The 17,147-nt window shown below is 43.0% G+C and overlaps 1 protein-coding gene across 5 annotated transcripts in view; it reads right to left on the bottom strand.

Annotated features, from left to right (window-relative positions):
• The window catches only part of raph1b (Ras association (RalGDS/AF-6) and pleckstrin homology domains 1b), a 39,301-nt gene that overhangs the window by 13,248 nt on the left and 8,906 nt on the right, over positions 1–17,147 (bottom strand). For 2 of the 5 annotated variants that reach the window (XM_039793064.1, XM_039793063.1), the window contains exons 2-8: positions 15,578–15,660; positions 4,400–4,519; positions 3,884–3,989; positions 3,551–3,745; positions 2,185–2,612; positions 1,472–1,543; positions 651–725 (exon numbers count right to left, since the gene is read on the bottom strand). In XM_039793064.1, the coding sequence (XP_039648998.1) occupies positions 651–725; positions 1,472–1,543; positions 2,185–2,612; positions 3,551–3,745; positions 3,884–3,989; positions 4,400–4,519 (996 nt within the window). In that variant the 5' untranslated portion in view covers positions 15,578–15,660. The remainder of the gene's footprint in view (positions 1–650; positions 726–1,471; positions 1,544–2,184; positions 2,613–3,550; positions 3,746–3,883; positions 3,990–4,399; positions 4,520–15,577; positions 15,661–17,147) is intronic. The other 3 variants (XM_039793066.1, XM_039793065.1, XM_039793068.1) reach the window with 3 other exon arrangements.

Below are 17,147 nucleotides of genomic sequence, written 5' to 3'. Positions count from 1 at the left end.
AACATGAAGGGAAATAGAGACAAAATAGCACATGCCAGTGACAGATAAATGTGGAAGCAAGTAGGACAAAACAATCAAGTGTATTCTATCTATATATACACCATAGTACAGTATGTGCAGGGTAAATGTTAAATAAGACGTAAGGAAAAAAATCCATTTTACACAGATAAACAGATATCCTTACCCGGTTAGATATTAAAATGTCATTACTTGTGATATGGTCTTGAAAATGTATTTTTTTGGCCTGCCCAATTTCTCTCAATTTGCCTCAGGTATTTCTCTTGATTTGTGCATTCCTAAATTTCCAAGAATAATATTTTTACTATAATTTTCAAGTAAAATAAATAAGTTGGTCTGATTTCCAGCAGCTGTTTTCTGAGCATGGATTTTTCCAAGACATGCAAAGCAGAAGAGAGGAGCAGTGCGCACACACACACACACACACACACACACACACACACACACACACACACACACACACACAAAAAAAAAAAAAAAAAAAAAAAAAAAAAAAAAAAAAAAAAAAAAAAAAAAAAAAAAAAAAAAAAAAAAAAAAAAAAAAAAAAAAAAAAAAAAAAAAAAAAAACGCGACAGAGAGAGAGTGTAGAGAAAAAAAGAAAAACCACGAAGCGAGTGTATGAGGAAGTCACCTTGGTCAGGAGGTGAGAAGGCTTTCCTGCTATGCTTTTCAGAATGAGCGAGGTTTCTCGGTCCAGATAGGAGTGCTTGGGTGAAGAGAGGATAACAAGGAGAGCGGAGGGAACAGACAAAATATAGAAAAGTCAGCGCCAGATGACTCTTGGGAGGCTTATTAATCGCAGGTGTTTTGATCTTTTTTTTATAAAGAAGCGTGGAAGCGAGAGGTTTCCATAAATGGAGGGCACAGCAGTTGTGGTTGTCATTAGCTGCAGCTGTGGGTAAAGAAGCAATGATTGTGAGAAGTACTGTAGATGATGTACAGAGCAAACATGACTGCCATGAATTGGAGTGTGTGAACACAGTATACGGTGCATTCTGACTAGCTACAAAACCTATAGTCTACACTACAGCTACTTTCATAAACATACACACAATCTCCCTTTCACACCATACATATTTTTATACTTATGGTTACATGTGCATGCATTACACAGAAACCACCGGCTGAACACTACAGTGAAAATTATTTAGCCAATTAAAATCTAACTAAAATTGTAACCGTTTTTGGAAACAAAAATTTTGATCACACTCTAACCTGCAGCCTTACATGCGTAAATGCCAAAAACACACACACACACACACACACACACACACACACACACACACACACACACACACACACACACACACACAAACAAACACACACACACACAAAAAAAACACACACACACAAACACACACACAACAACCACACACAAAACACAACACACACACACACACACACACACACACACACAACAAAACACACACAACACACACACACACAAATTACAGTGGCCCGATCCACTTCACCCTCTCGTGAGGTAAAGTCAAGCTGCCGTCTGGCCCGCCGCAGTGTGACATGCTGGGAAAATCAGGGAGGTGCAGGCAAGGTGTGTATAGGACAGGATGCAAACACAGATAATATGATGACATGCAGGGGGACAGGGGACATGCATGATACGGTTTAAACGTTTTCTTCTAAACTGAATTACTATCTCACTGTCACAGTTTTCCTCTCCTCCTTTCTCTAGCGTTTGCCCTCTCCTGAGCGACACCTAAACGTACATATCTGTTTTAGTATGTTAGCTCCGGCCTTTTCTGAAACATGCTAAATTCCTCTAAGACTTTAGAAGATATTTGGCTTTTGTTAGAGAGCCAAGATGCTTGGTGAGTGTACAAAGGAATTGAGAAATGGTAGATGTGAACATTGTAATCCACACTTAGGGAGCCTTATAGGAGATTACAATGTATTCATTAACACACACCATCCAATGCACAATACACAGTATTGTGCATTGACTCTTAATACACTTCGTGCAGTTGCTTCCAAAAGTCATGCTGTGTGGTTAAACATGCAGAGCTTACCTTACCATTACATGTGGAAATGTACACACAGTGTTTCGCGCTGTGGCTCACACACTCTCATTAGCTAATAATACTATGTCTACCTCTTGGATGTCATTGGTGTGTGTTTTTCGGTGTGTATTTCAGTGTCAGCCATACCTCTGTGCTGGTCTGGTTTTGTCCTTGTGTGCTCGGGCTGCTCTGGCCCTCCACCTCTCCACCCGTCATCACTTTATCAATGTCCAGGGAGTCCATGCTGGATGCTGAGGCACACGCTGAGTTTACACTGGACCGCTGGGATGGAGCCTCCCGCTCGCTGACCGTGCCCACTGAGCCCGTCCTCCTGTGCTGCCCGCCGCCTGACGACCCCGACGAGGGCCGCCGCAGCGTGGTGGAGGAGAAAGAAGACGAGGAGGAGGAAGAAGAGGAAGAGGTCTGACGTGCCGCTTCATCCATGCTGAGAGAGGCCTTCTCCAGCTGAGAGGTGATGTCATCCAGGGAGATGTTGGAGGCCGCGGGGCGGGTGTTGACGCTGCCGCCTCGTACGGTGTTGGCCGGCGATGCCCGGGTACTGCTACTGGTGCTTCCTGTTGGGGAGTTCAAAGTTTAAACACAGCTCAGATGGAAGAAGAAATGGAATTGTAGATGGACTGCTTTTTAAATAATACATGAAATGGATTGTGAAATGAATACATCAATACATCATACATATAAATCTCAGGTACAATAATAAGCAGTTTTTTTATACAGTGCATGTTTCTGCGACAATTTTGCAATTATAACTTTATTTATCTTACAGCTGTTTTCTCTTTATAATGTTCTTCTACTTTATATTTAATTTTGATGTTTTTTTTTTTTTTTTTTTTTTTTTTTTTTTTTTTTTTTTTTTTTTTGGAGAAAAAAGGAAAACAAAAAAAAAATTTAACTTTGCCGGCCCTGTACCTGCGGAAATGGCAATTAACATTACACTGCTTTCATGACACATTCCAGTTGGCTTTTGGGTGCTACATGTAGCATTTTTAAACATTAATATGTATACAATATTATCACATAAATTAGGTGAGGATGTTATGATTACCATTAACAAAATGACCACAGCAAGACAAGCAACGTGTATGCTAAAGACTACATTTCCCTGTTGCAAACAGGATGCTGCCAATTGTCTCCCTTTCCCCCTTTTAATTATTACTCTGCATGTGTTTGTTTTCTCTTAAGCTGTAGTAAAAAGGACAAACATGTTGGAAGTGAGTTTTTCCACCAACAGAAACACTTTTTGCACCAGAAGAAGAGTGACATCTTCCTGTTTTTCCCATAAAGCATGCCTCCTTTGTGTTGTAAAGGAAGTCCAAACATTATCCAATCCCAAAAATGTGGGACGCTATGTGAAATACTAAGAGTATGGCAGAGGGTTCGTACGACAGTGTTATTTGTTTAAGATTACATTACTTTTTTTGGAATTATTTTTGTTGTTGTTAAAATACTACACAAAGCCCCATCATAAATGCACATTATTCAGCAGGACTACCTCCGCTGCTTCCTCCTCCACTGGTGCCTGTGTGCTTGGTGCTGGCACTGCGCCCACCCGGGGCTCGCTGCTGGCCTTTGTTCTGGCCACGAGACGTGGAGTTGGGTTTGGAAATGGTATTGAGCTCCTGTTCAATGGAGCACAGGTCAGCCATCAGGGCATCCAGGTCCACTGCGTCGCCCTGGTTCAACGCCTCTGCAGGGAGCAAAGAGAAATGACAAAGGACAGCAGAGGGGGGGGGAGGAGTTTCATGATTTTGATTTTCTGATCTTTTTTGGCTTCTGTACTGTTATACTGATCTGGACACAGTGTGTGAGATGAGTGAGGTCTCACCGTTGATGTTATACATTGAGAAGCGGTAGGAGAAGTTGGCCATGTTCGTCTCCTGCCTGAGAGGAGGCTTCTGCAGTGGTTTCTGAGGCCTGCCATCATCCAGACTCTACAGAGCGCACACAAACAAAGCATATATATGCAAAATCAATATGCAAAATCACCACACACACACACACACACACACACACACACACACACACACACACACACACACACACACACACACACACACACACACACACACACACACACACACACACACACACACACTACAGTCAAAGCACAGGATCTAAGCAACCACGTCTGCCTGAGAGTGTAGTCACACACACACACACACGGGCCTGCACAAATACACTCTACAAAGTGGTGGTGGGAGGGGAGTTGCTAGGATACAGTATAGGATTAGCAGTGTAAAGGTTGCTATGGATACAGCTCTTTCTCTCTGCTCTTCTATCTGTGTGAGTCTGTATCTATGCAACCAACCAGCCTCTCTTTCTCACAAAGTGTGTTGTTAACCTGTGTAAGCTTGTCCAGCTCGCCAAGCCAAGCACCGAACATCTTGTCCAGGTCCTGGTCCTCTTTGTCGCTGTCCTCCTCGGCTCCATGGTCCAACTCATCATCTGACACCTGCTCCATCTACACAGACACAGACACACAGACACAGACACACGCGAGAAATTGTCAGATGATTCCACACATGTACACAAATTCACACACTATCAGATCACACCCACATAGCAGGAATGATATAAAAGTGGAGGAAAAAACCTTCAGCTCATGCCAACCTTATTGCCTGTTGCCATGACAACCGCTCATGGACCCCTAGTGGGCACCCTGTGCAGTCTAATCGGTAGAGTGCCCTGCAGTGTCTCGTGTGCGGTCCACCGCTGACACACCCAACACCTCTATTCCAGCTAAGGGTCCGAAAGAGAGAGAGGGATGCTGATGGAAGACCACCATTCACCATCCCCTAAATTGCACTGAGCGCTTTTAGGATCTATAAAACCTGCAGTGAATCATTATACCAGAGGCGCACCCATGGAGAACATATCAATCAAACCGCACTTAACACTAGCAGGTGGTATTAATGGCTATATGGGCCAGTGTGGGTGAAGGAAGGCGCGGCAAGCTGGTTATAAGAGCCCAGCTGTGTCCTGTCAAAAGGTGATGACAGAGCTCCCTCTACTGGAAACAAAGAGAAGTGGTGTTACTGCAATTGCAGCTGTGTGGCTTGTTGACTCAATACCAGCAGCTTATATCTGGCTATGCAACAGAACAGGTGATGGTCTCCGAAAAGCATCTTAATATTGATACTTTACAGAGGTAAAAGAACCTAACACTGACCAGACACTGCAGATATAATTCTGTGTCTAGCCTTCTAGTATTGAGTTCAAATTAAATGGCACAGACAACAGCAAACTACCCAACCCGTTCCAGTATATACAAGGACATTTGTCAGTAGACAAAGCGCTAAATGAAAATATAAAAATCAAGGAGACACAGCATAGCAGATAAGACTTGTGTGTAACAAAATGTAACATCAATAAATGTGAGCTGACGTCCCTTCCTGTTCCCTCATATCATTTCTAGGTCAGCCGGGCTGTCAAACTGTTTAGACAGACAATCTGATATTACCCAACCTGGGGAATGAATAAACACCCATGAATGCCAATGTACATTGAGGAAGAATGTTGTCTAATCTGACGATAGGATTGTTAAGTGGAAGGAAAGCATGGTCAAACACAGAAGGAGTCATGCCTGGGATGCTTGGATAGTCAATAAACTAAATCAGACAGTACAACGTGACAAGGTACTCTTCCCCTTAAGGGGTCCTGGTACAGTCCAGTGCCACCCAATACAGTCCAATCAGATGGAATAGTCCCCAGTAATCTCATTGATGTTTTCAGGGGGGGTGTCATTCCCTCCCGTTAACCACGCTGTATGGTGTCAGCCACTAGTGGGGACTGTACCAAACCAGGATTAACCCCGCCGTTGACCCCTGTTCTTTTGATCCAGCTAAATTTGTGGCTTCATGTATGCGTTTGTTTTTGTGAGTCTAACCCTTTGTGGTTACACAAAGTACTTGAGAGCAATCTGAAAGGCACGCTTTGTTGTTAGAAGGTGATAAAAGCAGGTTATACAAAAAGGTAGTAGGTGAGAGGCAATAAAACAGGCTGTGTTTGGCAAAGCAAAGAGTAATATGATAGCAACACCACTGAAAATCGGACACACACACACACACACACACACACACACACACACGAGTTGAGGGGTGCTTGTTTCACATCAGAAGCTGTCACATTCCAGGCAGCACACATGTTCTGCTCCTTAAAGTGACTGTATGCAGTGCCTGTGCAAAATATACTCCCCCAATCTCCCATCCAGGCCATTGTGTCTCCATACAGCTGGCATTACAAGCCAGAGCTGCTACCTGTGTGTGTGTGTGTGTGTGTGTGTGTGTGTGTGTGTGTGTGTGTGTGTGTGTGTGTGTGTGTGTGTGTGTATTACGCATTACAATGTTGATGATTGATAGTTTCCTGCTTTGGCATGCATATCAAACACATGGACTTGTCATCTTGTCGACAAAGATGGAGTCCTAAGTATGTAAACAAAAACAAGTCCACCAAGTGTGTGTGGGTGTGTGTGAAATTATATCCATGCACTCATGACTGTGTGTGGGAGTCCGAACAGGAAATGTTGGATGTGCAGAATTCCTGATTTCCCTCATGGCCTGTTTCTTTCGCAGGAAACTCCAGCTGTCCTTCGGTTCATCTGTGCCACTTATTGAGGACGTGAGTTACCGCGTCTTTTAGGACGACCCAGTGGTTTACCAGAAAATAACCAAAGTATACAACAGTTTAACATCGCTTAATTTACATGGCACCGTACCACCAACAAAGAATCATTTGTCTATGTGGCTACCCTCAAATGTGGCTCCATATGGGGCCATTTGGTCACAGACATATCTATTTGGGGATTCCCCAGTATGAAAACAATCCAGTTTCCTCACGTTAAGGCATGACATCATGGCTAGCTGGACGCAGACAGGAATAGTACAAGGCTAGAATCAAATGAGCTTGTATTGCATTTGCCAATACTCTCTGAGGTGCTTTCATATGTAAATACACCAGGAAGAAATGAGACAAACTGCAGGACACTTTAAACAGCTGTGTTTAAACAGCAATTAGCCAGCGGGCCTTCACTTCATACTTAAATACACACAGAAATATACACATGCTGTAGGTACATAGTCAATGCATCTGCAAGAAGTATAAAAATAAAAACGCCACAAAGAAAATGATGCACACACACAAAAACAAAGTACACTTTGAAAATAGCTCTGTGGTTGTCATTCTAATGGAATCATGGCCTCAATGGCAGACAATGCTGCAGGTTTAAGTGAATTACCACCTGAGGCCCTGCGTTTATGCTTATGGAGCATGACATATGAGAGGAACGGGGATAGGAAGAAGCTGTGTGTGTGTGTGTGTGTGTGTGTGTGTGTGTGTGTGTGTGTGTGTGCTCTACTACAAGCTTCATCGCAAACCAAACACAGCCTTGGCCCTTTTTTCCTCCTGATACCACACAGTCCCTCTATCTAGTAGGAGCATGACCAGCACTCATCTGTCTGTGACCGCTGGGTAGCTTAGAGGTCCAGGGTGAAAAGGTCAAAGGTTCTGCCCAGTGGAGTCTCTCTCTGCAGCCTCCCCGTCCCATGTTAACACTTCCCGCTGATGCTGAAGTGCCGGCTACCCGGAGATGAGGAGTGGAGGGAAGGGAAGATGAAATGCATGTTCTGGGAAAACGAATCGCACTAAATCAGAGAAAACACAGCAAAGCATCCGGTGCTGAGGAGGATGAAGAGCTGGAGGAGGAGGAGGACATGTCTATCTTTAGACCAAGTCGATCATATCAGAGTGTCAAGAGGAATGGAAAAGGGAGCGGTACGCAGACGAGATGTTAAGTTGCTCTACAAAAGAGCAGAAGAGTGTCGTCTAGAATAGTTTTCCACAGTTCCTACTCCTAACAACGAACTCTTAGACAACTGTGATGCTACTTAATATGAATAATAATGAGGCTATAGGTTTGAAACAGTGAAAAAGGGAAAGACACACAAGTATTTGGGCGTAACAGACAGACAAAGGGAGAGTGTAACATGACATCATAGGTCAGATTAGGTCTCCATGGCCTCCTCCTTAATCTAGTTTTCATGATAAAAACAGAGGACTGTTGTTCATTTGGGTCACACTAAGCTGAATCTGGGATGGACAACCACAACTTTTTACAATCCAGCATACAAGCTAGAGGAGTAGTACTTTGGGTATTATGTATGGTTTCTTCTGTTTATTTAAAGTATCTCCCTGTGTGCTTCGGCATTTAACCCAGTCGAGGGCTACAAGACATTAGTATTGCTTGAAAACGCCCAAATTAATATTCTGTGCTGCTCTATATTGTTCATTTGAAAGTTAAAATCCTGTTTATTAGACTAAATAGAATTACTTTTAAAAAAACAAAACTGCTAAATCTAATCTAATGTAAATAGAGATGCGCCGATAGCCCGGCCGGTGACTGGAATTGGCTGGTTTTCCCGTGCTCGGCCATGACCGTGTGACATATGCCGATTTTATACGGGTCAACGCTACAATTAACTGACAACATAAGTTATACGAGTTACAGTTCTCAAGGACGCATGCACACACGGACGCGACAGCACAGTCTCTTTTTCCTTTCTCTCAACTTTTCCACCGTGTGTCGCGCGTACCCGCCCGCGGTGTGAAGCGCGTGTCCGCGCTATTCTCGCACATGTAGGGAACCTCGTGAAATAACCTGCAACATGTCAGCTGTTTGGGAATTCTTCAGCGTGTGTGCAGAAGATAACAAGTTTGCAATATGCACCACCTGCAAGGAAAAGTAGGGCGTGGAGGGACCACACCAAAAACCAAAATCAAATTTTTTTTAGTTGGATATTGGATGTGAAAAGAAGGAAATGGTTCTAACACTGCACTTTAGATGTGTGTGAATTTCCCACACCAGGAGTAATTGATATAGTTCTATTTTATAGTGATCCATTATCTGTTCAAAATTTTTCTATGTTCTGTGCAAAATGTTCTATTAAAGAAAAGATAGAAAATAAATATTTGCGTGTGCTGTAAAGTGGTTAGAAAAAATGAAATCGGAATCTGCTAAAATCGGTATCGGCTGGCCTAACTCGGCCTAGAAAGTTGTAATCAGTGCATCTCTAAAAGAAGACAAGAAAAAAAGGTCCCTTCTATAACGCCAAAGCCATCCACTGCCTGTTTCAGCACCAACTGTTCTTTTCCCAGTTGATATTCAAATGATGAAGTGCTTCAGACATTGGAGTTACAAATAAAAATCATTTCATATTTCAATCACACAGGAAATAGGAGGGCTGGGATGTGGAACATGACCTTAGCTGTGTAAACACTACTATTGTGGCCAATAGCCCCCACTGTGATGACGACTGAATAGATGTTTCCATCAAGCACTTCTAAATAGACTATTTTTGGACCCAATACTCAACATTGTGTGTGCGTGTGTGTGTTGCAATGTTGCAATGACAACTTTGGAGGTTACTGAAACTAGGCATCAGCCCTTTGGCTCTCATCATCTCCTCCTCGGAAAAAACGGAGAATTACACACAAACTTCCAAAGCCGCCATGTCCTCACAGCTACTTCCTCTCAAATTATCTTTATATAAATAGCTTTAAGCAAATGTCTGACACCTCTCTTCTAAAAAATATTATCAACACATCATATAATCCCAAAGTAAGGCAAATTTGAGAAAAAAGAATGGACTGGAAAGGACTACGCATGGGGCTAGAAAAAGAAAACCGCATGTCTATAGAAACTCAGTGAACTCTTATGAGGCATGGCTGCAAATATAGAGTGGGAATTGTTGAGAGTTTAGTGGGACACAAACGCTCACACTGACAAGAGTCTCCGGGGGCAAGATGCAGACAACGCTCAAACAGAGGGAACAAGTAAAACATTTAGCATAGCCAAGGCTAGGAATAGCTCCAGACATCCAGCAGGCCAGCCTGGCTACAATGTGGCTACCAATGTGTGCCCCCATACTCTACATGCTGCTGATTGACTCTGGGGAAATTGTGTGTGAGAAACAGTAAGAGTGACTGGAGCATGATTTTGAGGAGTAGTGGTGTGATTATGCATTTTTTGAAAGGCCATTTTCAATGCATGTAAGAAACTACCAGGCCCACCCTAGCTACACAATATATTTTTATAGCAAAGCTGCTGTGTCCCAGTACTGTTGTGTAAAGATAGATATGTAAATACAAGCACATAAATATTTTCACCTTATTTCCTCGGTGACTAACAAATCCAACAATTGTAAGCCTAGTTGTTCCCAAAGAAGCAACTAATTTGAAAACCTTTAAACACCACCAGTAAACAAACTTACTTTAAATTTTCTATATCATGTGTTTACATAACATTATGATATATTCAAATCCCCTTAACATCTTTCTCATGTCAACCCATCATCTCGTGCGTACGGCACCTCTGACCTGACAGACTATGAGTCACCTCTTACACATACATGTGTCTGATTCTCATCATAGCCCGCATAGCCTATAAACTCAAGCCATTAAACACACAGACACCGAAACGCCAAGTGTCAAGATATCTTTAATGACGTCCTATGTCATATTGAAACCGTTTAAAGGCAATACACATTTGACAGTGTGGCAAAAGTTTGGTTTCACTGCCTATGAGACATAAAACCGATAAAACAGATACAATCTCATTCGAAATGTGCAAGCATGTAATAATGGTTAGTTCCAGGCTCATGTTTGCAGCGCAGAATGGGTTTATTTTGCTCACTTTCTTTTTCCTAGTAGACTCTACAGACGATACACCAGTAGAGGAGCAAAGGAGACCAGAAACCAACGTCACTGTGTTAAACAGACCGTATGTAAGTTAAAAGTGGAAAGAGGAAATGTGGCTAAAAGCTGTAGCTAGCAGCGCCAGTAAAAGAACTCTTCAAAAGGTTAGTCGGCTACTGTCCAAACTTAAACTGGGTGTGGTTGGCTTGTCAACTGACCTGTAATGAAAAATGACATAACACTGTGTGTGTGTGTGTGTGTGTGTATCCTCGATGAATGTAAAATGTAGGGTGGATGCAGCTTTAAAGATTAAAAGAGGCAAGCTTGTGACATGAAGATCGTAGGTTTAAATTAGGGAGATGGACATACAGTATGGATAAGAAAGGTTGTCTTAATGCAACAAGATATGCCTGTGGCAAGAAATCTACCTGTATTAACTCTACATACCATCAATGGCTGATGGGAGATCTTCATAATGAGTACTGTGCTTTACCACGGTGATGAACCAATTATCCATCAACCTTTACACTTAAAATCAAGAAAACGGAATGTAAATATGGATCTTGTGACTGCACTGGATTTTGGTCAATTGAGGCTTGTGTCAGAGGCTGCTTTCTCTACCTCCTCTCCAATGGATTTCTCCTTGTATATTCACTGAATGCCAGAGCTAAATAGTGAGTCTAGCTCTAGAATTCTGAAGGACGGTCATGAATACTGGTATCAAAAACATACCCTATAGGGATATGATATTATTTTAAGACAATATCGCCCACCCCCTATTCCCGAAGCAGGGTAGCTTTAACGTAAATGTGCGCCTATGTTCAGACAATTCTGCCTTATAGAAATAAAAACCTATCATTGTCCTATACTTGCCAAACGTCACATAAAAGAGGGGGGAGAGCATTTAGGGGAACAACTGATGAGGGAAGAGAGATGAGATGTGTAACAGGCCAGCGAGGAAGTGGGGGGAGTGATGGAAGAAATGATGAATGGGTACAATAATGGAGGGAGGGTGCCGGCTATTAGGTTGTGAATAAACGGGAGGCCCTGATGGCCAAAACAATTGCTCCCGTGTCATTAGTCAAGCACGGCTGACAGCTTGCAAGTAGAGGAGGAACTCGCATACAAACACACACATATAGATCCACAAACACATAGGAGCTCACTCAAGCACAGCGTGACACAGTGAGACACTCAGGCTTATACAGCCAATTAGGAAGGAGGGGCAGAAAAAGGGATGGGGGACAGAGAGGGGAGAAAGATGCAGAGGATGTCAGAGGTGGACAGATGGAGATGGAGAGGGAGTTGGGAAACAGAGCGAAAGAGAGCGAGAGAGAGAAGGCAAAGCTGAGACGAGGAAAGAGAGGGAGCATGAAAATGCATGGTCACACTGGTGGGCGGTAGGTGTGAGGACTCAACAGCTCACCAATCAAATATCAGAGCGAGCCAAACTTCAGCTGCCCTGCATCTATTCGAGCAGCCATTGCCATGGCAACACACACATGCACATCCCCACGTTGATGTGCTCCGCAAACAGACATGCTGCTATTGCAAGGCTTCAGTGTGAGCTCGGCCTCAAAACATCAGTAATAAATAACATTGACGTGATGCTTCCACATCCCTGCTCGTAGGGTGTCCATCTGCCTGCTCATGTAACCACAGCGCATTCAGAGGACGTTTGCGTGGATTTCCATAATTTCCCAATGCTATATGTTATGGTAGGAAAAGAAATAAATAACAGGTGGTTTGTGCTGGGTGAAACAGCTGACCTTTATGTAAAGCAGGCCACAGATTAAGTAGCACAAAAGTAGGCAAGTCTCCCTTTTTGTCTTATTTGTATCCCTCTCTCTCCCACTGACAGTCTCCCTTTCTCTTGCACACAAACACAGCAAGGATGTGTCAGCTTCCCTGCCTTCCTCCAGGGCAGTAGTCCAAATGTGAAATCAATAGTCGTCCTGCCCTTGGGAGATTGGGTTACACACACACGGTTTAGGTGGTCTGCTGCAGTGGGCTCACACACACACACACACACACACACACACACACACACACACACACACACACACACACACACACACACACACACACACACACACACACACACACACACACACACACACACACACACACACACACACACACACACACACACACACACACACACACACACACACACACACACACACACACAAGCACTGCAGCAGCAGAGGCTGACTGCTGAGAAGAACTAGCCAGACATTAAAAAGGGCACTCCTTAAAAACAGTTCTCCACTGCTCTGCTAAAAGCATACAGGTAAAAAGAGCTGCAATGCTGTAATGTAAATTGTTGCTTATTAATGCTAAATGTGTAACTCTGAAACATTTCGAACCTGCTGTAATTTATCTAAATCAATGGGTTGTATCTAGGACACTGGATAAAATAAAACAGGACGTACCCAAAGACTGAATTCTTTGATATCAGTGTCACTTCAGATTAGGGTTTCTGCTGGGTTCACATAGACCTTTTAAATACCACATACAATGCAGGCCTGTTTCACAATCATACCGGCCAAATAATGAAAGTAGAATAAAAAAAACAGTAGGAACAATACAACCTAGAACTATTTATTATTATATCAATTTCTTTTGTACTTCCCAGCAGTATAGAACAATATTTTTTCACTGCCCTCTCATCTACTCTAGATATATTTGAAGTAATTATGGTGTTCACAGATAGAATTTTGTATCATCCTTTAGCTGCTTGGTCTAGCTGAACAGGAGATTTACATCTGCCACCTGTTCGGGAATACAAAGCACAGTAGGTATAACATACTGCACGAGCACATGCCCAGACACACGCATGGACGGTGACAACACATTCATACTGCCACTAGCCAGCCATGTACAACGTGCTGCACCTAAAAGCAACGAAAAATACACATACGTCTGCACTCATGCCACAAGCAGCTGGGAATGTTTTCCTCTGTTAGCTTACTACGTTTCCCATCTCCCCTTTGCTCAGTCCTTCACCCCACAACCCTTGCAGCTGGCCACTGATTGGCTTATGTGATGAAAAGATTCCTGTTGTCCAAGTGTGTGTTTGTGTGTCTCATCCAAAATGTGCTAGTCTGTTTCCTGCCACGCCACCTCCAGCATTCCTGCCGTGCCAATGTTGCCATCCTTTCAATTCCTGAATACCACACACACAAGTATGGTTTGTCATTTCCCAGAAGTCTTCATGGTTGCAACTTGCATATCTTCGGGAACAGCAGGGAAGATCATCTCAAGAACAGTTTGTTTTAAGAATGCCCGGTGCATAAATGAACAATGACATATTAACCATGGCCCTGCATGAACATGTCGAATAATATTGACAGCTAAATGTGTCAACGTCAATAAGCATCTCAGTATGACAGCCCACATCTCACACACACACAGAGAGAGAGAGAGAGCGAGAGAGCGAGAGAGCGAGACCCGCCAACACACAGCTACAAACCTCTCTGACACATATGCATCCCGACTTCCTCTGGAACAGTTTAAGTCCAGGGGAGCAGGCTTCCTCTTCTCAGCCTCAGGCTCCATCACTGCTTAGGTCCCAGTTTATAACCAGGCTTCCTTCCACATCCTCACTTTTTATTTTATTTTATTACACAGTACGTGTCTGGGACTTTGTCCATTCACATTCTCCCCCATTAGTGTTTTCTAGACACGTTAATACTTTGTCCAGACATGCATTTCCCAACTGACAAGCCATGGTCTAACTTTTACAACATTTAGAATTCATTCCCCCATCACAAATGGAAACGCCATGTCTAGGTTTAAATTAGGAAAGGTTACAAGTAACAGATTCATCTTTTACTCCTTATGAGTCTTCTCAATAAAGTTTATGACCTACAGTATGTGGACACCACCAGTGCAACCAAAATTTCTCCAGGACATTTGAATTGGCTAGTTTGCCTAAACAACAACAAACTAAATATCATGGAAAATAGCAACCAGGATGCCATTTTATTTGTGTTAGTTATTTTGCTTTGATTTATAAGGTGTTTTATAAGGGTCTTGTGTACGGTTATTCTGCCCCGGGCCACTTATATCAGCCATAACTCACTATAGCCACTAGGATGCTTTTTTAATTTTATTTTGACAGTGACTGAGGTAATTGACAAAAGACAAAAATCTGTGCTGATGGTTATATGTGCTTTACACACGCAGCCAATAAGACACTCTAGAAAATGACATTGTCACCATCCCTAGTATAAATACAATTGGAAACACTGAGACTCTGGATTGCAAATTCAACGCAGATCTGTGATAGTGAGAGAATAAAGGCTCACTGGAAGGAGCAGCTCTTTACTACAGACTACAGTCCAGTTCGCCCTCACATGGTTCTACTTTAGTCAGGAATTATCTCCTTCAGCGAGGAAGACTCTCCCCTGACAACATCCTCAGAGGCTTGACTCCTCTTTCATTTGGCTTTGATTTACAAGACCTTCTGACGGAGGTTTTAAGGAGGGGGTGAAGCCTACCACTCTCCCCCAGCTCTGAATTTTCCACTCTCTGAAAAATGTAAAAGCATTAAGATGACAGATGATAGCTAGTTTGAGCACATGATGTCTCAGACATGCATGTCAGAGGCGCTGCAATAAAACCAGCATTTGAGACCACCTTAAATATAACATCTCTGGCAGCTTGCTAAAACAACAGCTTGTTAAAAATAACAGTCCCTGTGGCATTTGTGCAAGAAAGCTTACTGGCAGCAACGTCAATACTGATTTTCTTCTGCTCAGAATTTATTACCCACAGAAAGTAGCAATGGCACCATTTACTCACTCTAGTTTACAGGAACTCTTACCTCTGAAGTGGCTTTCTCTCCTTCCTACTGAGGTTAAAGGTCAGCAACACCACCACTCCACTCAGTGACAGGGCTTTTATCCTCTGGAAATGAAAAAAAAGAAAGAAGAAAATCTATAAGATATGATTTAGAGTCTATTTTTGCAACTATAGTAGCAAAACACAATCCCTTCTTTGGTCGCCTCATCCAAGGCCATTAGTCTGTGAAATTCCAAACTTATAGATCGACTGCGTTTATTCTCACTGCACTGCAGGAGAATTCAGAGACCTGGCAGCAGGCAGCTAGAGGAAGGCAGAGCGATTTCACTGTCACAAGAATGCAGAGGATTAACTGTGGAGTGTGCTAGGGCGAGAGACTTGACTAAGCACAGACAAAAATGACACGCACAGCCAGTAAGACACTTACCGCAAAGCTCTGAAAGCAATCAAACGCAGTTCTCCCTTCATTAGAAACTGTCTTCATCATTACTGTGAGATTTAGAATGTGACATTGAAGCTGCAGAGGCCTTCTTTGACTACAAAGTCAAATTCGGAGCCACACACGCAGCCAACTTAATAAGCATGGTAACCACTGCAGGCTAATAATTTCACAACATGAGTCAGAGTAGAAACCCAAAGCGTGTAAAAATTCTTACTTGTGGACTGACTGTGACTCACCAGTCTCCACAATGCTGACAGGCGTTAAACATTTTTACGAATCATCAACTTATACAAACAAGTGCTGACTAATACCAGCCTAACCTTATTTTATCTAAAACTATCTAAATGCTGAATCATAGTCTGGTCATAGAATATAATCCGGCCATGTCACACAACATGTTGCTTGTAACATGCTGAGCTGGCCTGGAAACATCAATGCTAGGATTTGGTCATAGTGTGTATTAACTGTGTGTGTGTGTGTGTGTGTGTGTGTGTGTGTGTGTGTGTGTGTGTGTGTGTGTGTGTGTGTGTGTGTGTTTGAGAGAGAGGTAGGCAGCTGATGTTATGGCCGTCTCCTAGGAAGCTATTCCTGCAGGCTTCAGCTGTTCCTTCGTTTTTCTACACACCAACTGTTCGGCCACAGCATGCGGCCCTTCTCTTGGCAGAAAGTGTGTGCGTGTGCGCTACTTCTTGTAACAGGACGTCAGGAAGAGTATGACTTTAGTGTGCTTGTCTGTGCATGTGCACGTCATCCATATATTGTGTGTCAAAAACACACAATTGCCATCTCAGATTACAGGTCACCACCCTCCCCCATCTCTTTGGTGTAATTTGCACACAGTTAACGTGTGATATCACTCAGTCAACACAAGGCCATTGAACAGGTGTGGCAGCGACACATGGATCTGTGCAGCTGCAGGGAACACAGTTGCTCCAGTCACAACAGCACGGGGGCCGGCAGGCAGCTGCTCCAGTGCTGAAAACAAAGGCAGGCCTGCGGCCCACGCACAGACAAACATTACCAACTTGTGATCAAAAAGCAATGGTTGTACAGAATTGGAGAGGACAAAAAAAATCAAATCATCATCAAAGACTCAAATCAACAATTCTAGACATAGGTACATTTTCCTCTAAATTATGTAATAAAGAAT

This window comes from Perca fluviatilis, chromosome 24 (assembly GCF_010015445.1).
Source record: "Perca fluviatilis chromosome 24, GENO_Pfluv_1.0, whole genome shotgun sequence".
Lineage (NCBI taxonomy): Eukaryota > Metazoa > Chordata > Actinopteri > Perciformes > Percidae > Perca > Perca fluviatilis.
The sequence above is the reverse complement of the archived record's forward strand: the minus strand, read 5'-3'. Positions and strand labels throughout refer to the sequence as shown.